We start from the raw sequence: 22,422 nt of genomic DNA, 5'->3' as shown, positions 1-22,422 counted from the left end.
GATAGAGGGCAATGGCACCCCACTCCAGTACTCTTGCCTGGAAAATCCCATGGACGGAGGAGCCTGGTAGGCTGCAGTCCATGGGGTTGCAAAGAGTCGAACACGACTGAGCGACTTCACTTTCACTTTTCACTTTCATGCATTGGAGAAGGAAATGGCAACCCACTCCAGTGTTCTTGCCTAGAGAATCCCAGGGATGGGGAGCCTGGTGGGCTGCCGTCTGTGGGGTCACACAGAGTCGGACACGACTGAAGCGACTTAGCAGAGGTGATAGAATTCCAGTTGAGCTATTTCAAATCCTAAAACATGATGCTGTGAAAGTGTTGCATTCAATATGCCAGCAAATTTGGAAAACTCAGCAGTGGCCACAGGACTAGAAAAGGTGAGTTTTCATTCCAACCCCAAAGAAAGGCAATGCCAAAGAATGTTCAGACTACCACACAATTGCACTCATCTCACACACTGGTAAAGTAATGCTCAAAATTCTCCAAGCCAGGCTTCAACAGTACATGAACTGTGAACTTTCAGATGTTCAAGCTGGATTTAGAAAAGGCAGAGGAACCAGAAATCAAATTGCCAATATCCATTGGATCATTGAAAAAGTGAGAAAGTTCCAGAAAAACATCTACTTATGCTTTATTGACTACGCCAAAGCCTTTGACTGTGTGGATCACAGCAAACTGTGGGAAATTCTTAATGAGATGGGAATACCAGACCACCTGACCTGCCTCTTGAGAAATCTGTATGTAGGTCAACAAGCAACAGTTAGAACTGGACATGGAACAACACACTGGTTCCAAATTGGGAAAGGAGTACATCAAGGCTGTATGTTTTCACCCTGCTTATTTAACTTATATGCAGAGTACATCATGAGAAACACTGGGCTGGATGAAGCACAAGCTAGAATCAAGATTGCTGGAAGAAATATCAATAACCTCAGATGTGCAGATGACACCACCCTTATGGCAGAAAGTGAAAAAGAACTAAAAAGCCTCTTGATGAAAATATAAGAGGAGAGTGAAAAGTTGGCTTAAAGCTCAACATTCAGAAAACTAAGATCCTGGCATCTAGTCCCATCATTTCATGACAAATAGATGGGGAAACAGTGGAGACAGTAACAGACTTTATTTTGAGGGGCTTCCAAAATCACTGCAGATGGTGACTGCAGCCATGAAATTAAAAAATGCTTGCTCCTTGGAAGAAAAGCTCTGACCAACCTAGACAGCATATTAAGAGGCAGAGACATTACTTTTGTCAGCACAGGTCCGTCTAGTCAAGGCTGTGATTTTTCCAATAGTCATGTATGGATGTGAGAGTTGGACTATAAAGAAAGCTGAGCACTGAAGAATTGATGCTTTTGAACTGTGGTGTTGGAGAAGACTCTTGAGAGTCCCTTGGACTACAAGGAGATCCAACCAGTCCATCCTAAAGGAAATCAGTCCTGAATATTCAGTGGAAGGACTGATGCTGAAGCTGAAACTCTAATACTTTGGCCACCTGATGCAAAGAACTGACTCATTTGAAAAGACCCTGATGCTGGGAAAGATTGAAGGCAGGAGGAGAAGGGGACGACAGAGGATGAGATGGTTGGATGGCATCACTGACTTCATGGACATGAATTTGAGTAAGCTCCAGAAGTTGGTGATGGACAGAAAGGCCTGGCATGCTGCAGTCCAAGGACTGCAAGGAATTGGACAAGACTGAGTCACTTTCAGTCGCTGCCGAAGGACTGCAGCACACCAGGCCTCCCTGTCCATCACCAACTCCCAGAGTTGGGAACTGTCTGTGGTAATAGACAATTTACCTGTTGACATGGCTATATTTCTCCTCCAGAATAACTGGTAAACAGTACCTGGTTGGATATGTCAGTGGATGAATGGGTGAATGTTCAAGTGAGCACATAACTAGAAAGCCTTTCTCTTACTGCTTAATAGAAAATAGCTTGGATGCAGTTCATCCTCCCCATCCCCTGGCCCTGACTCTCATCTGCATTCTGTCATAACACATTTACCCGGAGACTTGTGGGCATTTTTCAGTCTGTCCTGCAGGGTACTTAAGCAAAGTTTAATTGAAGTGCATTTTATCTATATTTATCCCTCTTTCCCGAAGGCAATTCCTGAATGCTGGAAAGCATGTCCTTGTAGAATACCCCATGACACTGTCTTGGGTGGCAGCTAAGGACCTGTGGGAGTTGGCCGAGCAGAAAGGTGATGTATGTTCTGTGCGTCTGGAGCGCACACCCTCTTACTAAGAATTCCTGCCTCTAAGACTTCTATGGTACCATCTTCATGCCTTATAAACAACCCTGTGTCAGATATGTTACTGGCCTAGGGGCTCCGAGCCCAGCCCACTATACTGTCGGGTGGGGGTGTGTTTGTGGAGGAACACGGGGCAGAGGGAGGGATGGGAATTTGCAGACTTTTGTTCAAGACTTACCAGCTTCTTTTACTCTAATGAAAAATATGAATTAGCTTCTACTTATGCTAATATTATCTTGCTTTTATTCATGTGATACTTGTATTGCTAATGGAAAAATGCCTAGATTAGGGTAATTGATTGTCTGATGTGCACAGTTTATAGTTTTTGTTGTTTCTCAAGAGGAGCACTGTTTATTAATACTGGGAACTTGGAAACTCTTCTAAGCATATGTTATTTTGCTTAATTCTCTTAGAAATCCTTGGAGGTAGGTATTTTCTCTAGCTTATGTATAGGAATCCATGGCTCACAGAAGTCAAAAATTTTCTACCAGAAATGGAGCATAACCTTCAAAAATTGTATGCCTGTAATTTATATAATATTGTACATCTACTATACTTTTAAAAAAAGTTTTGTACCAGGTCACAAAGCTAGTAATGTGACCACTAAATGAGAGGTGGAGATTTGATTTCAATCCTTTTGGGCTCTGAAGTCCACGTTTTTCCCTCTGAGCCTTGCTGAACACCACAACTAGAGAGAGGCCCACATGCCACCAGTAAGACCTGATGCAGTCAAATATAAAGAAATATTTTTTAAAAGGCATGTAGTCCAATGGAATAGAATAGAGAGCCGAGAAACAAACCCTTGTGTATATAGATGGTCAAGTGATCTTTGACAAGGACTTTGAGATCACACAGTGGAGGGAATGGACAGTCTCTTTAACAGAAAGTGCTGGGAGAGATGGATAGCCACATGCAAAAGAATGAAGTTGTACCTTTACTTTATACCATTTTAACTCACACAGCCCTAAATGTAAGGTGTAAAACTATAAAACTCCTGGGAGAAAATGTAGGGAAAAGCTTCTGGACATTGGCCATGGCAGTGACTTTTTTTCTGGGTGTGACACCCGAAGTACAGGCAACAAAAGCAAAAGTAGACGTGGGATTTCGCACTAAACTAAACAAGGCTTCTGCACAACGAAGGAGGCAGTCAACAGGGTGGCAAGGCAACCTACAGAAGGGGAGAATGAGCTTGCAAATCAGGTACCTGATAAGGGTTAATATCCAGATTATTTAGAGCGCTTAACACTCGACAACAACAATAAATAACCTGATTTTAAAATACACAAAGAACCTGCAAAGGTACTTCTCTGAAGAAGATTTACAAATGACCAACAAGCATACAATAAAGATTGTCACTAATGATTATCACACGGGAGAAAGGCCGTAAGAGTACACTAAACGTGGGAAATGTTTTATGAGCAAATCTGTTTGAACACTGGAGAATTCACCCTAGAGAAAGGCATAGATGAACATGGAATTTGCAATTTCCTTGTTCAGCATAGGGTCACTGGAGGAAACTGAGGGGCCATCGGTCTGAATTGAATCTCACTTCCAAGTGCTTCTGAGAGCAGCCTGAATTTTTTCCTTACTCAAATTAGAAATTATAGAGTATTGAGGCACTATTGAAGGGCATGTATTTCTCAAGTCTAAAAGAACCATACTTTGTGATGGCCACGATTCTTTGAGCTAATGTTGCTGTTTGCAAAACCACTGGGTCCAGGGAAACCATAATTGGTACAGAAACTTACATGGCAGCTGGTAAAGAATCCACCTGCCAATGCAGGAGACACAAGATGCGAGTTCGATCCCTGGGTCGGGAAGATCTCCTGGAGAAGGAAATGGCAACTCGCTCCAGTATTCTTGCCTGGAAAATTCCATGGACAGAGGAGCCTGGTGGGCTACAGTTCACTGGGCCGCAGAGAGTTGGACACAGCTGAGCAACTGAGCACACATCACTAAGGATTAAAGGAATGCAAAGCAAAGCCACATTGAAATATCTCCTCAAACCCATGAAGACAGCCACTATTAAAAACAAAACGAAACTGGGACTTCCCTTTTGGTCCAGTAGTTAAGACTCAAAGCTTCTATGCAGGGGGCACAGGTTTGATCCCTGGCAAGGGAACTAAGATCCCACGTGCCACACAGTAAGGCCAAAACAAAACAAAAAAACAAAACAAAACAACAAATGCCGGTGAGAGTGTGGAGAAATTAATTAGAGCCCTTGTGCCCTATTGGTGGGAATATAATATGGTTCAGCCACTCTGGAAAACTGTATGGAGGTTTCTGAAAAATTTATAAATAGAATTACCATATGATCCAGCAATCCCAGTTCTGGATATAATCTGAAAAGACTTTAAAGGATTTGGAAGAGATATTTGCACACTCTGGTTCACAGCACATTATTCACAATAACCAAGAAGTAGAAACAACTCAGATGTCCATTGATGAATGAATAGATAAAGAAAATGTGGTGAATATATACAATGGAATATTATTCAGCCTTAAGAAAGAAGTGAATCTTGTCACAAGCTGCAACATGGAAGAATCTTGAGAATATTATGCTAAGTAATATAAGTAGTCACAAAGAGATTATATGAAGTATCTAGAATAGTTAAATTTGTAGAAACAGAAAATAGAAGGATGGCTGCTAGGGAGTGGTGTGGAGGAACAGAGGGAGTTATTTTAGTTGGGTACAAAATTTCAGTTTTGCAAAGTGAAAAAGTTCTAAAGATCTTTTGTGCACAGTGTCCTTATAGTTAATACTACTGGACTGTAGACTGAAAATTGGTTAATAGGGTAAATTTTACATTATACATCTTACTACAATTTTTTTAAAAAACAAAATAAATTTAGAAGAATCAGAGCAATCAAAATTGAAGAGAGGATTTGACCTCAAGTGGAATGTTGATGCACAATAATTAGAAAGCCCCAAATGCAACATCATTAATTTAACAATTTGGGCAAGTCAAAATATGTATCAAAGAATAGTAAAAAATTCAGATCTTTTGTAAACCTAATTTTACAAAAATACATTAAAAAATTATTTTGTACAGAAGTGTACATGCCAACATTTTAAGAGCAAAAATTGGCATGCAAATTCAGTATTCAAAAGAGAATGGTTAATGGTTAATTATGGTATTTGCATCTGATGAATACTATTCAGGCTCTAAAAGTCATAGATTCTTACTGTCATAAAAAAGGTACATGATACATGACTAAATACAAAACGGTAACAGAACTACATGTAGTATCACTTTAAAACAAATACAGATATGTGGACAATTTGTTTGATGGTTATTTCTTGGTAGTGGTATTTTGGATGATTTTATTTACTTTCTATTTTTCTTTATTTTTCATGTTTCCTATAATGAGCATAATTTGTTTTAGTAATATGAAATAATACATTTTTAAAAATTGTTAAGGTGTGAAATTGTATATATAGTATAGCCCCCCAAAACAAAAACAAATTTTAAAAAGTTACACATAATTTGGACAAATCACTAGAGAAATTTAAATATTTAATATAAAGGAAAAAAATTAAGATATAATAAAAGCGCTCCATAGAAAGAGAAAATAAATTTATGTTGTATTGCTTCTGCTGGTAGGGGGTAGAATTATAGAGATGGAGATCTCATCTTCATACAAGAAAGAGTTTTCTAAGAATCATAACTGTTCCAACAGGACGCCATAGAAAATAGTTTCAGCATTGAGTATCATATAGTTTACTACTCCTTGGTTAAGAGTACCGTTTGCATTTTAAATATTACAAATATAATGGAAAATCATATTTCTGTTTTCATGGGCAGGCACACATAAAATGAATCTCTAGCCCCATCTGTTTCCTCACCAATCAGATGAGATAGCTTGCCAAGTCTGACATATTTAAATAACGAGTGAGATAAGCTTTTCTAGCACTTGAATCAGTGGTTAAACTAGTTACAAATCACAAACCCTATGACCCAAGAATTTCTGAGAAGTACGTTTTATTTCTTCTACAAAAGTAGCTCTGAACAGGCTAACACCAAAGCCACTGAAGAGATTGAATAATAATTCTGGTGTTCATCTGATTATCTGAGTTTTTGTAATTTGAGACAGAATTGCCTTGTGATAAATTCAGAGATTTTAAGCAGAGTTAAATGAATTTGGGCAGAGTATATATACCCATGTAATGATTACTCCAGTCAAGATACAGAACATTTTTATTATTCCAGAAAGTTCCCTAGTGCCCACGTCCTGTCGGTCATTTATACCCACAGTAACATTGATTATCTACTACCAAACTACCTTTCCGATTATCTCTCAGCTAGGACCTGAGATCTTTTCTGTATTGCTTAAACATCAGTGTCAACATCATGTCACATACACTGGAGGGGAAAAAAAGCAAATGAAACAAAATGGCAACAATGATTAACTGGTAGCATTCTGAGTGGTTTCATTTTTTTCTTTATGCTCTTTCACGTTTTCTCAATTTTCTACAATGAAATGAATTTACATTTATACTTTAAAAATAAAAATAATTTTGTTTCTACCGTATGATCACAATCATGAAAAATAATTCACAGCAGAATGACAAAAGGGAAATAAACCAATATCTTAGTAGTGGTTCTTTCTGGTAAATAGGATCATGGTATTTTTACTTCTCATTTTCCTCCCAAATTTAAAAACACGTATTATTTCTAAGATAGACAAAACACTCTATTTTGAAAGATGAGGCCAAAATGGCTCTTGAGAATTTCATAAATTACTAGTTATTTTAGAAAGCTGCTGAAATATGTGGGAGAAAATGAATGAGTTGAGACTTCAAGTCCATTAATTGCAAGCTGCCCTTTCATTTTCTCCTAAGAAGTTCTTATTTCATAATCCATGGCTGTTTCTGGCTTGCTCTCATATTTTTGTTGCTATAACTATTTGTTTTGTGGAAGATTATTTATTTGAGATAATGACAGACTTACAGAAGAGTAGTAAATATAATACAGTACAGAGAACTACTTTTTCTTGAATCATATAAGAGTAAGTTGCCCAGCTGATCCCCTGATAATTTCATGTGTATATCCTACAAATAACACAGTTGATGATAACTGCCTTTTTCACTCCATCCTTGTCATGACAGGGAAAGTCTTGCATGAGGAGCATGTTGAACTCTTGATGGAGGAGTTTGCATTCCTGAAGAAAGAAGTGGTGGGGAAGGACCTGCTGAAAGGGTCTCTCCTCTTCACAGGTCAGTCCTTGGTGAGATCACAGGTCATATGTAACTGGTGAGGCAGGGTGGTCTGAGGTGGGGAGGCTGAATTCTTTCCTAGCTCTCTAGGATGTGAACTTGGATTCATTTCTGCCAAAGAGTCTCTGCGGGCCAATTTAATTTTCCCAAATAGCCACAGACAATAAAAATGTCTATTTTGCTTCTTTCCTCAAATGAGATTTGATTGCTTGGTGGGCCTTGGGTAAAATATGTGTTAGAAATCTGAAGCACATTTATACTTTTGGCCCAGTCGATTAGACAGAAGCTTCTCTCATGAAATCCTGACGAATTGGAGATTATATTCTACAGATTAAAAATGAAAGCTCTCTTTTAAAAAGGACTGAGGAAAAGGTTCGTTGGAGAAGAGAATATTTTTATACTTCTCTGTGCAGCAAATAGAATATGCATAGCCCCTTCCTTCCTCCCTCCAACAAGTTATCAGAACAGTAGCTGCAGCCAAAATATCCAGTCTACTATATATTCAGCTATTTATGTTAGTCTTCCTGGGAGCACCTCCATTAGCAGTAGAGAATGAACAACCTGGAGCTTCCAGCTCTGCAGTCTCCTTTGGGCGGACTCCTTAGATTTGTCTGTACCCTAAGGCATTAGCAGTAGGAAATTAACAAGCTGGAGCCTCCAGCTCTGCACCCTAAAGCATCTGGGCCACCTTTCCTGAGGACTTGCATTATAGGAAGGGAAGTGTGACATTGTTAAGTGGGAAAACCATTCATCTCTAATCTCATTTCAGAATCCATCTTCATCCTTTATTTTATTCCTTTTTGTATGTTTTAAACTTTTTTTTTCCTTTACAATACTGTATTGGTTTTGCCATACATCAACATGAATCCACCAGGGGTGTACATATGTTCCCACTCCTGAACCCCCTCCCACCTCCTTCCCCATACCATCCCTCTGGGTTATCCCAGTGCACCAGCCAAGCATCCTGTATCCTGCATCGAACCTAGACTGGCGATTCATTTCTTATACGATATTATACATGTTTCAATGCCATTCTCCCAAATCATCCCACCCTCTCCCTCTCCCACAGAGTCAAAAATCTGTTCTGTACATCTGCATTTCTTTTGTTGTCTCGCATACAGGGTTATTGTTACCATCTTTCTAAATTCCATATATATGCATTAGTATACTGTATTGGTGTTTTTCTTTCTGGCTTACTTCACTCTGTATAATAGGCTCTAGTTTCATCCACCTCATTAGAACTGATTCAAATGTATTCTTTTTAATGGCTGAGTAATACTCCATTGTGTATATGTACTTCAGCTTTCTTATCCATTCATCTGCTGATGGACATCTAGGTTGCTTCCATGTTCTGGCCATTGTAAACAGTGCTGTGATGAACATTGGGGTACACGTGTCTCTTTCAATTCTAGCTTCCTCAGTGTGTATGCCCAGTAGTGGGATTGCTGGGTCATAAGGCAATTCTATTTCCAGTTTTTTAAGGAATCTCCACACTGTTCTCCATAGTGGCTGTACTAGTTTGCATTCCCACCAACAGTGTAAGAGGGTTCCCTTTTCTCCACACCCTCTCCAGCATTTATTGCTTGTAGACTTTTGATCGCAGCCATTCTGACTAGTGTGAAATGGTACCTCATTGTGGTTTTGATTTGCATTTCTCTGATAATGAGTGATGTTGCGCATCTTTTCATGTGTTTGTTTGCCATCTGTATGTCTTCTTTGGAGAAATGTCTATTTAGTTCTTTGGCCCATTTTTTGATTGGGTCATTTATTTTTCTGGAATTGAGCTGCATAAGTTGCTTGTATATTTTTGAGATTAGTTGTTTGTCAGTTGCTTCATTTGCTATTATTTTCTCCCATTCCGAAGGCTGTGTTTTCACCTTGCTTATAGTTTCCTTTGTTGTACAGAAGCTTTTAATTTTAATTAGGTCCCATTTGTTTATTTTTGCTTTTATTTCCAATATTCTGGGAGGTGGGTCATAGAGGATCCTGCTGTGATGTATGTCAGAGAGTGTTTTGCCTATGTTCTCCTCTAGGAGTTTTATAGTTTCTGGTCTTATATTTAGATCTTTAATCTATTTTGAGTTTATTTTTGTGTATGGTCTTCGAAAGTGTTCTAGTTTCTTTCTTTTACAAGTGGTTGACCAATTTTCCCAGCACCCACCTGTTAAAGAGACTGTCTTTAATCCATTGTATATTCTTGCCTCCTTTGTTGACGATAAGGTGTCCATAGGTGTGTAGATTTATCTCTGGGCTTTCTATTTTGTTCTGTTGATCTATATTTCTGTCTTTGTGCCAGTACCATACTGTCTTGATGACTGTGGCTTTGTATGTTTTAAACTCTTTATTGCTTCCCTGGTGGCTCAGAGGTTAAAGCATCTGCCCGCAATGTGGGGGACCTGGGTTCGATCCCTGGGTCAGGAAGATCCCCTGGAGAAGGAAATGGCAACCCACTCCAGTATTCTTGCCTGGAGAATCCCATGGATGGATGAGCCTGGTGGGCTACAGTCCACGGGTCGCAAAGAGTCGGACACGACTGAGTGACTTCACTTCACATAGCCATTTAACAATGTGATAGTTACAGGTGGACAGCAAAGGAACTCAGTCATACATATACATGTATCCATTCTCCCCAAACTCCCCTCCCATTCAGGCGGCCATAACACTGAGTAGAGTTCCCTGAGCTGTACAGTAGGACTTTGCTGGTTATTCATTTTAAATATAGCGGAGTGTACATGTCAATCCCAAATACCCTAACCATCTCATCCCTACTCTCTTCCCCACTGTAGAAGTTCATTCTCCAAGGCTGAGATCCATCTTCATCCTTTAAAATGACCACCTAATGAGCATTGTGGCAACAAATAATAACCATCAATGTGCACAAGGAATTGTGCTAAGTATGTGACATGCATTATTTCATGTTGATTCATAGGATAATCCCATAAAGTGGGTATTCATTACGTCATACAGATTTTTTTTAATGAAGCTCAGAGGTGGGTAGCTTCACAAAGTTGACCCAACAGTTATGACTTTGGGGCTCAGATTTGTGACAGCTGCTCAGTCCTCTGCAAAGAGAAGGAGCAAACAGTGACCAGCCCAGAGGGAGCTGTGTTTCCTGTGTAAGTCTGACACTTAGGTCCTAGTTATTTCAAACCATGTAGTCTATGAAACTTACAGTCTTGGTTTGCTATTATTTACTTTTTTATTTGATTTGCTTGTGATCTTCTTTAGAACATACTCATAATTATGAGTTGGTTTAAGTCAGTATCAAGTTATAAGAAATCTGTGGTTTAAAAATCAGTGTAACAGATATGATGTCTTATAAATTGAAGTTATGTTTAAAATTTAGACTGGGAACAGAGGGGAGTAACATCTTGACCAGGTTTCTCACCCAGATCCTCTTTGGAATGTACTGTTGTACCTGGGATGATAGATATTGAAGTCTAAGAAAACACCACTGTATCAATTATCTTGATATTGATGTAGTCTATAGGTATTACTGTTTTCTTCACAGTTATCACGATTCCTTCACCCTCTTATAATTTATACAGTTATATATTTATAGGAATATAGGCTTGCAGGACTAAAATATGTTAATTCTTTTACCTCAAGTTACTAAGAGAATATATATGCATATGTGTGTACCACATATATATATGTGTGTGTGTGTATATATATATATATACACGCATACACACATAACATATACATGTTAGAAGCCTGAAACATTTTTATTTCCCTGTGGGCCAGATAACCTGCAATATCCAATGAGATATTTTATTTTACCAACAAACTGAATTTCAGAAGCAGGAGCAAAGGGAGACGTTTCTCTGAAAGTCTCCATAAGAATCATCTTGCATACCCCCGCTATGAGGCAAGGTTGTGTGTTCTGATCCCCAGCCACATCTGTTGGCTCCCTGTCACCCCCAAATCATCAGCCTTTCCCCTCCAGTCCCCGACTTGTCTGTGTTTCCCCACAGCTGCCCCACTGGAAGAAGAGCGGTTTGGCTTCCCTGCATTCAGCGGCATCTCTCGCCTGACCTGGCTGGTCTCCCTCTTCGGGGAGCTTTCTCTCGTGTCTGCCACTTTGGAAGAGCGAAAGGAAGACCAGTATATGAAGATGACCGTGTGCTTGGAGACAGAGAACAAAAGGTAGTCCGGGAAAAGCTGTGAGGAATGGGCAATATAAGGACATCCTTGTGTGTTCATGAGGGAGAATTCGGGGAGACCCAGGGACCTAAACCCCAACCCCCGACTCCAGAAGAGCCATCTGCTTCTGCAGTGGGAAAGGTGCTGAAATCTCATTTACGTTGCTTCACGCCTTCCTCCTAGTAGCCCCATAAGGTTAAGAGAAGCATACAGATCTGATATGTTAGATATGTTTGGATCAGAAGGGCCCCCGAATGGCTCACAATTAAACAATCTGGAAGTCAGAAGGCCTTACAGAGGAGGAACACTCTAGTAATGAAGATGCCCCCAGGAGCTCCCTTGGACTTGAGGCATCCAATTCTAATTTTCCCTATGGGAGCCCTGGAGAAGGAAATGGCAACCCACTCCAGTATTCTTGCCTGGAGAATTTCATGAACAGAGGATCCTGGTGGGCTACAGTCCCTGGGGTCGCAAAGAGTCAGATATGACTGAGCGACTCAGACATAACACACAGATATGAGCAGGTTGCCTAAGCCACACAGTGAACAATATCAGATATAGGAGCAGAAGTCCAGTTATATCTGTGACCTGCATTCATTCCAACATTTTATTGTGAAAGGTGCAGGCACTGGTGAAGTTGAAAGAACTCTGCAATGAGCATCTGTATAGCTACCACCTAAATCTTGCCATTAATATTATACTCAGCTTGCCTGTATCATGCCCAGCTCTTTATCAGCTTTATCACATCATACTGTTGTAATGTTCCCCAAATACTGATTCTTTATTCTCCATACCAAGTCTTTTTTTTTTTTTTTCATTTAAAAATGTTCAAGAGGCTTTAAAATAGTACAAAGATGTTCAGGTTGACTATAAGATCATACTGAGGTGGTGTCTGTTGGTTCTTCCATTGCTAAAGCCTCCATTTGATCCTGGTTCATTACACACCCTGATAATTCTTCCAGTTGGGTAGTAGTGATACTCTTTGATTCCCAGCATCTTCCATAAACTGCCACACGTCCATAAATGACAGAAAACATGCCAGAAATAATCACTAAATGTTTGCAGATTTTACCTGAATATCCTTGATGTGTTGTTTTTTGAAACCAAGTCCTCTTGGTCCATTTGGGAAACCAACATCATGATGGGTCCCATCTGGTACGAAATGCAGCTCTTTCACCAGCAAACAACCCTTCAAGATAAAAAGCTTCATAACAAGTCTTTAAAACATTAGGAGCCTCTGCGAGTTGTTTGCAGACACAATTCCTTAAGTTAGAGCCACCTTCTAACAACATAGTGGAAGAGAGCAGAGCTGCAGCAGGGATTGAGGAGGTGGGGAGGCATGATGTTGAAAGGTCACAGTAAAAGGACCAGTGAGACCAGGGTCATTGCCTGAAGCCCTGTTGCACAAAGTGCTAGTATCTGCTAACGTTTACTGAGTTCTCGCCTATGTGCCAGGGCCTAGCGCTTTTACAAGAATTTTCTCATATAATGTTTATACCAACTGTCTGGAACGGGCATTACTATGATCACTTGGGAAATTATGATCACCCGAGACTCAGAGAGGTTAAGAAACTCGCCAAGGGCACACAGCTAATAAATGATTATGTGAGAATCATGCTCAAGCAGCCTGTCTTCAGTCCTCGAATGATCACACCTTCTCCTCCACAATGCACAGGAAGGGCACAAAAAAGGAATATCATTGAAAACACATCAGGCCTTATCTTTACCTCATCCTTACCTATCAGTGAAGTAGGTATCATTAGCCTCAGGCCCCAGATCATCCAGGAAAACCCAGTGCAGCTCACTTCCAAGCCTGTGTTCTTTCCATTTTACTAGCAGTTTCCAAACTTTGTAAAAATAAGCATTCAAACACTTTTTCAACCCAAACCTATATAGAAGAGGTGCACATTTCAGTCCTCTTGTCCAAGCTGGTTGGTAGGGCTGGGACCAGAGCCAGGTGCACCCCCACCCCCTCGTCCTGTTAGAAGAACACAGTTAGAAATTGCCACCTCTGCAGTGCTTGAGACACATGCTGACTAGAGGAGTGTGGCTGTGGGTGTACACCTTCCTGTGGAAGGTGAGAAGTAAGAAGCATTTTTGCAGGTAGTCAGAGCTCAGGCTGGTGAATGCAGATATTTGCAAGTGGAGGTTTCCAGAGAGGACCAGAGGAGCCATCTGAGTCCAAGCTTGTGGTTTGGGTCGGGAGGCCTAGAGCTAAGAGCTGTCCAAGCCCAGAACATGGGTAGGCCCGGGGCCACCTTTAGCTCCTCTCTAATTGACAGTAAAGTCCCAACAGCTGGTGTCCTCACTTAAATATGTGAACAGGGAGACTCCCCCTGATGGTTCGTAGTTAAGACTCCCTGCTTCCAATGCAGTGGGTGGAGGTTCAATCCCTGGTCAGGGAACTAAGATCCATATGCTGCATGGTGCGGCCAAAAATTATATATATATATTTATATACACATATATATATGAACAGGAAACAGCATAACCAAGTTTTGAGTAGGCGGGACCACAAAAGGAGGAAGTTTCTCTGTCCACATCTCTCTTGATGTTTCCCGGCATGTGTGGGTGTTGGCATGGTTCCCCCTTTATATACTTCACATATTTTTCTCTTAAACATTTTACTCACTCTCTAGTGTAGGTCTCGGTAAGCTGAAGGGAGGGTTCGTTTACCCTGAGCTCCCTGCAGCACTCAAAAGAATCTTAAATGATCCGTCTGGGCCCCTTTCTTGCAACCTCATACCTTATATCTGTTTGTTTGTTTGTTTTATGCTTCACAGCATGTAGGACTTTAGTTCCCTGAGTTTCCCAACCAGGGGTCTAAGCCATGCCCCCTGCATTGGAAGTATAGAGTCTTAACCACTGGGCCACCAGGGAAGTCCCCACATACCTGTACATTTAGCTTTATTATGTCCCATCCCTCTAGAGGCAGAGAACAAACAAAAGGTAGTTCCGCTTTGTCCATTAGCAACACTGGTCTAAACTGCCCATTCTGGACCTGCCCGCCTGCACCCTGGGGGAAAGGGGGAAGGAATCCGAGGAAGGGTAATGGGAGACAAGACCCTGATGCCTGCTCAGGATTGAACCCTTTCTCTGTTCATATCACAGCCGTCCAACCAGATTGCCTTGTCCTTGACCCTGACTCAGCCTTGTAGGAGAAGTAAGGACGGGAAGGCAAAGAGAAGTAGCCAGAGCAAGTCCTCTTAAGACTTCCTGAAACTTTGTTCCCAGAAGAAGGAAGGAAAACTTACGTGTATATGTGTGAAAAGTTTGAATGCAGGCTATCCATATTAAATTAAAATTGGAAAGAGCTTGAATATTTGGCAATAATAAAATAGTAAATGAATAATCAGTTGTCCATGATATGCAGATAGCAGTATCTGTAGGATGATATTTTTAAATAAACATAGTCAAAAATTAGTTATACTTTAGGGTTTATATACCACATCAGTTCAGTTCAGTTCAGTCACTCAGTCATGTCCAACACTTTGCGACCCCATGAATCACAGCACGCCAGGCCTCCCTGTCCATCACCAACTCCCGGAGTTCACTCAAACTCAACATCCATCAAGTCAGTGATGCCATCCAGCCATCTCATCCTCTGTCGTCCCCTTCTCCTCCTGCCCCCAACCCCTCCCAGCATCAGAGTCTTTTCCAATCAGTCAACTCTTCACATGAGGTGGCCAAAGTACTGGAGTTTCAGCTTCAGCATCATTCCTTCCAAAGAAATCTCAGGGCTGATCTCCTTCAGAATGGACTGGTTGGATCTCCTTGCAGTCCAAGGGACTCTCAAGAGTCTTCTCCAACACCACAGTTCAAAAGCATCAATTCTTCGGCGCTCAGCCTTCTGCACAGTCCAACTCTCACATCCACACATGACCACAGGAAAAACCATAGCCTTGACTATAGACAAATACTTGAAAGGATTGTCTCAAACTGAAGAGGTTTTTATTTAGGTGAAAGAATTATGGATTTTTTTTCTTTTTCTTGTAAAAGTCTAAATCAATGCTGTATTGTTTTTAGAATACTTTTTAAAGCAGATTTTGTATTTCTGCTGTCATATTATTCAGTGAAGCTTCTTTAGATCAAAGGCGTAATTAGGCTTCTCTGTTTCTGATTAAGCAGGTAACACAGTTATTATCTACTATAAAGACAGAAGAGGTAAACCCAGAGAAAGGAGAAACTTTAGAGAAGTGGGGTATGTCCCATTAGGACTGGAGATTTTTCTGAGTGCTGACCTTGACCTTGACCTGGGGGGCACATGTAAAATGGAAACAAATGCTTTGCAAGCAGGCAGAGAGTATCTAGTCTTTTCTGGCATGTGCGGGGGATCACAGACCTCTTTGAAATGGGATGAAAGCACTCTAAGAATTCTTTCCCATAAAAATGCACATATACTTGGAAACAGCAGTTTGCTCCAGAACCTCAGGTCTGCATCCTCAGGGCTCAGGGTAGAAAGTCCTGAATAATGAACTGATATTCACACCAAAATCATTGCACAGATTCCCGTGCCTGGTGGCAAAACTGAATAAAAGAACCGTTGGTCAGTAGAGTTGCCAACAGTCGCCATGGCTTCTGGGGGGCTGGTGGAGGTTGGGATGCAGCTGCTGCAGGAGAGATGGGCTCACAGGAAGATCTAGCAGGGGGTGCTCAGGTGCCAGCAAGCATCCATGTGCCCTCAGTGAATTTAACACTGTGCCTCTTGCCTCTGCAGCCCGCTGACCTGGATTGAAGAGAAAGCACCTGGCCTAAAGCGAAACAGACGTTTAAGCTTCCATTTCAGATCTGGGTCCCTGGAGAATATGCCCAACGTAGGCATCAATAAGAATATTTTCCTGAAAGATCAGAATATATTTGTCCAGAAACTCCTGGGCCAGTTCTCGGAAGAGGAGCTGGCTGCCGAGAAGAAACGCATCCTGCACTGCCTGTGGCTCGCAGGAGAGATCCAGAAACACTGCTGCTCGAAGCAGTGAGGGGAAGGGGCAGTGCTGCTCTGCTCAGCAAAACTGGAGCCTGATCTTTATCGAGAGTTGACCTTTCTCTCTGTTCTTACCATTAAACATGTCTTGGGTAAACAGGATTTGCTTATTGTCACCAGCTATGTTGGGGCCTCCAGTGGGGGCTCCCATGGGAATGAAAAAAAACAAGCAGCCAACCTTGGTTGAGCAGCACTAAATGCTTTAAGATGCCTGGTTTCACTCAGGCTTCCCAGTGGCCCTGCCAGATGAGTGTTATCAGATATGTTTTCCTTAGTATCTTTGAAAACCTTATTTGAAGTCACCCAGATAGTAAACAGCAGAACCAGCCTTTAAAGCCCTCTCATACGCTAAATCACCAAGAAACAGTGCCTTGACCCCTATTCCCTGCCTTGGAAAAGTCTTAGTCACTCAGTCATGTCTCACTCTTTGAGACCCCATAGACTGTAGCCCACCAGGTTCCTGTATTCCTGGAATTTTCCAGGCAAGACCACTGGAGTGGGTTGCCATGCTCTCCTCCAGGGGATCTTCCTGACCCAGGGATCAAACCCAGGTCTCCCACATTGCAGGCAGATTCTTTACCATCTGAGCCACCAGGAAAGCCTGCTTTCCACCCACGTGCCCCCCACCCCTGTCCCACCAAACTGGGTGATCATGCCTAGTGCTGGGGATCCCAAAAATGAGTAAGATGTAGCCATTGCCTTCAAAAACTCAATGTCCAGAGGGAAGCAAGTCACATAAACTAGTCATTGCCGGAGGTCCAGAGTACTCCTGGCCGTCTGGAGAAGGGTTCAGGGAAGATGTCCATGCTAGGTCCTGATGATGAAGAGGTCAACCATGTGAAGGTCAGAGGAGAGAGCATTGTGGCGGGGAGCAGGGTGAACAGAAGGGAGTGAGGAACAGCCTGGCCGGTGCCCTGGGGCACTGAGTCTGGAAGTGGGAGTCCCAGGGAGGCAGAGCTGATGGTGGGGGCCCTGTAGACCAGGTGAAGGGCTGGGGAGTTATTAGGCTGTGCAGAGGCACCAAAAGGTGTTACTTAAAGCAGGGGGGCGAGGGTGTGCATGGTTAGGTTTCTGGTTTAGGTAGAGAACTAAGAAGGCTGCCTGGAGAGGAGACTGGAGACCCAGGAGGAGATGGCCAGGGGAGCCACGTGTGTTTGTAGCTGCAGCCCTTGGCTCCTCTGGACTCATGTCCAGTTCTGTCTGCTGACCTTGAGGCAGAGTGGAGTCCCAGGCAGCTGCTCTTCCGTGTCACTGGTGGCCCTGTTGCATCTTCTAAGTTGGTGTTAAGAGTCTTGCTTATGTCAGTGTCTCTCTGTTTGTTCCTGCTCCCTACTTGCCTTTGTGAGCTTTAACTATTTTGGAATCTGTGAGATGGAGGCAAACTCCATTTTCTACCTCTGTTTCTATCACTCCATCACCTTAGTTGGTAAAGCAGGCAAATATATTAAATCTGAAATAAAAAAAGAATCCTTACGGTTTTTCTTTCATTTGCCACATAAAATAATTTGTAATAAATATTGGCCCACTGGTTCTCTTGTTTTATTATCCACATCAAATGTTGCTCAAGGCCAGGAAGTATGGTATCTGTTTTTGTATGCTCAGCTGCATCTAGCATGAGGTAAGTGTTACAGATTCAATAACCAAAATACAGTGCTGTAGTCTCTCCCATTTGGGCTTCTTAACTTGACTGTTTCAAAATATTGGCCCTATTTGATACTGGAAGTAGGGTGGGTAGCAAAGAAGACCAGAGCTGGACAGTAAAGAAGTAGAAGCAGATTTTATTCAGAACAGTTGCAAAAGGGGAAGAGAGACCTCGGTACAGAACAGGACTCAGTTCTGCACAGAGTGTGGGCAAGTGGGGATTTATAGCCATGAGCAGGTCAGTGGATGAAAAATCGCTGAGAGGAAACATCAAGTGTTGGGGGTGGGGGGAGTACTCTGACTTGAGATGATTCTTGCCGAAGGCAGGCTGGCAAGATCAGATATGAAGGGTGAGGGATAAGGAATCTGATCAGCTGTTGAGGAATTTATTAGGATTCTTGCTAAAACCGGGCAATGGAAAGACAGATGGGGAAGCCAGAAGGTTGAGGTCTAGTTGAGCAGAGGGTTCAGAGCAGCCTTACTAAACCTGGTCCAGAAAACAGTTTTTGTCATGGGCTATGTGATTACCAATTGATATTGACAATCCAGCTTGTTTTGTGTTTGGTCAAGAGATCCAAGATGGAAACATTCATTCATTGTACTAACTGGAAGGAACTGCAGAGGGAGAAGGAAGAGGAGATGGGAGGAAACAGGCGAAAGAGAAGACAGAGCAGCGGGCTTACTCTTCCGTTTACAGCTGCCCTCGCCTTCTGGGGCATCTGGAACCATCCTGGTTTCCTGCCCCACCCCGGCCACTCCCCACTGACGCCTTTCCCAGATACTCCTTTCTCTGAAGGCTGCACTCAACCCTCCAATCACAGCTCCTCACAAAAGAAACGACAAGTAGAATCTGAAAAATAGGACAGGAACTTCCTTGGTGGTCCAGTGGCTAGGACTTCATGCTCCGAAGACAGAGGGCCTGGGTTCGATCCCTGAGCAGGGAACTAGATCCCACATGCCGTAACTAAAAGTTCTCGTGTGCTACAACTAAGATCTGGCACAGCCAAATATTTTTTTTTTTAAATGAAAGCTTGTGTAGGGAGAAGATTTTCCAAGTGAGAAGTCAGGGAAGGCTTCCTGAAAGAATATGCTGAAGCCTGGAGGTTGAGAAGGACTCGCCACAGGCACAGGCAAGCGAGGGAGGGCAAGACATTCCAGGCAGAAGGAAGAACATGTGCAAAACCTGTGTCCAGCCAGGCCTGAGGCCAGCACTGCCCTGGATGGAATAGGTTCAGGTATCTGAAGTTACTTTTATTAATTTCCAGTGGCTTTAAGCCTAGCTTTTCTTTTTTTTTTTTTTTAAGTTGTGGGATGAGAATGATCTGCTAACATTGGAAAGTCTCTTTGGCTGACATTTAACCATATGAATTATTATTGATTAGCTGAAACTCCAGTACTTTGGACACCTCATGCAAAGAGTTGACTCATTGGAAAAGACTGATGCTGGGAGGGGTTGGGGGCAGGAGGAGAAGGGGACAACAGAGGATGAGATGGCTGCATGGCATCACCAACTCAGCGGACGTGAGTCTGAGTGAACTCCGGGAGTTGGTGATGGACAGGGAGGCCTGGTGTGCTGCAATTCAGGGGGTCTCAAAGAGTCAGATACGACTGAGCGACTGAACTGAACTGAAGCAAGCAAGATGCTGCAGGCTTGGTGCTAAGAGTTTTACCTCCCCTAGTTCACTTACTCTTGTCATTTCCACACAAGGACTTTTCATTCAACCTTTTTAACAAATGATAAAACAGACTCAGAATTTAAGCCACATGGCCAGGTTCCCTCATCTAAGTCAGCAATGTACAGCCTGCAGGCCACATCTGGGGTTCACTGACTGTAAAGATTGGTGGGAACACAGTCACATTCGTTGATGTAGTGGGCACCATTGCTTTCATGCTGCAACAACAGAGTTGAGTCATTTTGACAGTAGTTGTATGACCCATGAAGTTGAAAATATTTACCATTTGGCCCTTTATGGCAAAGATTTCCCAGTGTTGAGCTCTGGGTCCCTCTGGCTGCACTTTTCTGTTCAGTCCCCATGAACCCACTCATGTCAAGGTAAAAGGTAAAGCCACTGTCAAAGTCCAAACTACAGTCTGGAAATCACAGTGGGCAATTAGAACATACTTCCCAAAGTTCACTGTAACTTCCTAGTTCCAGTATGCATCCAAGATTCATTTGTTTGTATTTAGCTATGATTGAGATGGCATTATTGACTCAATGGACATGAACTTGGGCCAACTCCAGGAGATGGTGAGGGACAGGGAAGCTTGTTGTGCTGTATTCCATGGGGTCATGAAGAGTTGGCCACAACTTGGAGACTGAACAACAACGTTTGAGAGGTCTGTACTGTGTGAACACTGCTGGTACTGGGCTCCAGGAAGACTGCAGTGATGAAGACTCAGCCTCTGGATGCTGACAACTTACAAGGGAAGGGTTCATGCCAGCTTGAGAGTTTCATGTCCTAGGACAGGCAGCCTGAAGCCAAGGGACCCCAGAGGAGGGAGCACTTGTGTGTGAGAATTCTGGGAGGAAGCAGCATTGGGGTTGAGCCCAATAACAAAGTAGGAGAACAAGGAACATTGGGGGAAAGTTAGCCACGCAATTTGATAGCACAGAAGAGCATGGTGGGAGACCAGGCCAAGAGTCAGGAAGGGGCTGGACCTGGAAGACTCCAGGGTGAGAGAGGGTGGACGCTCAGGAGAGTGGCAGAAGGCTGGCTGCAGCCCCAGGCACCTCACTAAAGGGAGCTGCAACCTTGGTTTAAGAAAAAGGTCAATGTCTCTGGGGTTCTGTTTCCACATCTTAAGAGAAGGGACAGGAAAGCAGATCATCTTCATTCCTTGCAGGAGGGCTATGAGCAAGAAAGTAACACGAGTCGAGCTGCACCTCGGGCTGATGAAACCTGAGGAGAAGGGGATTGGGACCCCTGTGTTCTCCCCAGGCAGGTGACTGAAAGAGAGTCTCTCGCCTGGGAGAGAAAGAGGCTTTCACATGATGACAGCTGAGTTAAAGAGACCGAAGCAACACACTGAGCCATAGCTGAAGTATCTTCCATAAAAAAGTAAATCCCAAGATCTCTTTGCTGAATCTTGATCAACAGAACTGACCTTCACAGAAAGGTAATTTGGGATATTTCTATGGAGGTTAGAGAGGCCTCTGAAAGAATGAGAACATCACCGACTCGATGGACATGAATGTGAGAAAGCTCCAGGAGTTGGTGATGGATAAGGAAGCCTGGCGTGTTGCAGTCCATGAGGTCGCAAAGAGTCAGACATGACTGAGCGACTGAACTGAATGAGAAACAGTGGAGATAAGATATCAAGAGGCTGCAACTAGGGCCCAGGAATGAGGTTAAAGCGTCTGCCTCCAATGCGGGAGACCCGGGTTCGATCCCTGGGTTGGGAAGATCCCCTGGAGAAGGAAATGGTAACCCACTCCAGTATTCTTGCCTGGAGAATCCCATGGATGGAGAAGCCTGGTAGGCTACAGTCCACGGGGTGGCAAAGAGTCAGACATGACTGAGTGACTTCACTTTCACTTTCTTTATCTTAGGATCTAGAAAGTTTAGGCTCAGCATGAGGTAGGAGGAAAACTTAGGCAAGACGGCAGAGTTGCTGAGAAGAGGGCACAGCTACAGAAAAGCATGTCAGAAAGTGTGTTCACTGCCGAACCCTTGTACCTCCTTCCTGAGCCTGTGGCAGATTTCTTCACATGGATAGAAAGCTCCCACGGCAGTGGCCACTTGTACCCTGTATGGGAACTGCAGCCAGAGTCAAGAACGCTCTTAATGGTCCTTTCTTTGCGAGATAGTCAGTCCATATCTCATTCGTTCCACGTGGGGGCATGAGAGACTTATCCAACCAATGCTAACCCACCTCTAGTCTGCTGCCTGCCTAGCTAGCCTTGTTACTGTGCTGCCCTAGGTGGAGGACTAGTTTTCAGCAGCTCACAGAGCAAGGGAGGATGTTACAGGTGTTGAAGATCTCCAGGGACCTTGGACTCCTGTTCACATCAGGGAACTCGACTCGGATTTCCAGGAGAAACTAAAACTTAAAACTGAGATGCTTGCCTGGATTACAGAATGGGTAACCTCATCCTTGAAAAAAGGGAGTAAAAAACAGTTCTTTGAAGAAGCTATAGTTTCAAAGGAAGGACCGGGCTGAGCTGAGCTGAAAGCCCA

General features: G+C 42.8%; 1 protein-coding gene across 1 annotated transcript in view; it reads left to right on the top strand.

The window, feature by feature from the left end:
- Nucleotides 1-16,705, top strand: part of BLVRA (biliverdin reductase A) — a 51,294-nt gene extending 34,589 nt beyond the window's left edge. The window contains exons 5-8 of the mRNA XM_004007991.4: nucleotides 2,110-2,207; nucleotides 7,369-7,476; nucleotides 11,454-11,625; nucleotides 16,340-16,705. Of these exons, the coding sequence (XP_004008040.1) occupies nucleotides 2,110-2,207; nucleotides 7,369-7,476; nucleotides 11,454-11,625; nucleotides 16,340-16,598 (637 nt within the window). The 3' untranslated portion in view covers nucleotides 16,599-16,705. The remainder of the gene's footprint in view (nucleotides 1-2,109; nucleotides 2,208-7,368; nucleotides 7,477-11,453; nucleotides 11,626-16,339) is intronic.
- Nucleotides 16,706-22,422: the final 5,717 nt, after the last annotated feature.

This window comes from Ovis aries, chromosome 4 (assembly GCF_016772045.2).
Source record: "Ovis aries strain OAR_USU_Benz2616 breed Rambouillet chromosome 4, ARS-UI_Ramb_v3.0, whole genome shotgun sequence".
NCBI classification, from domain to species: Eukaryota; Metazoa; Chordata; class Mammalia; order Artiodactyla; family Bovidae; genus Ovis; species Ovis aries.
Note: the sequence above shows the minus strand (reverse complement) of the source record. Positions and strands in the feature narration are given on the sequence as shown.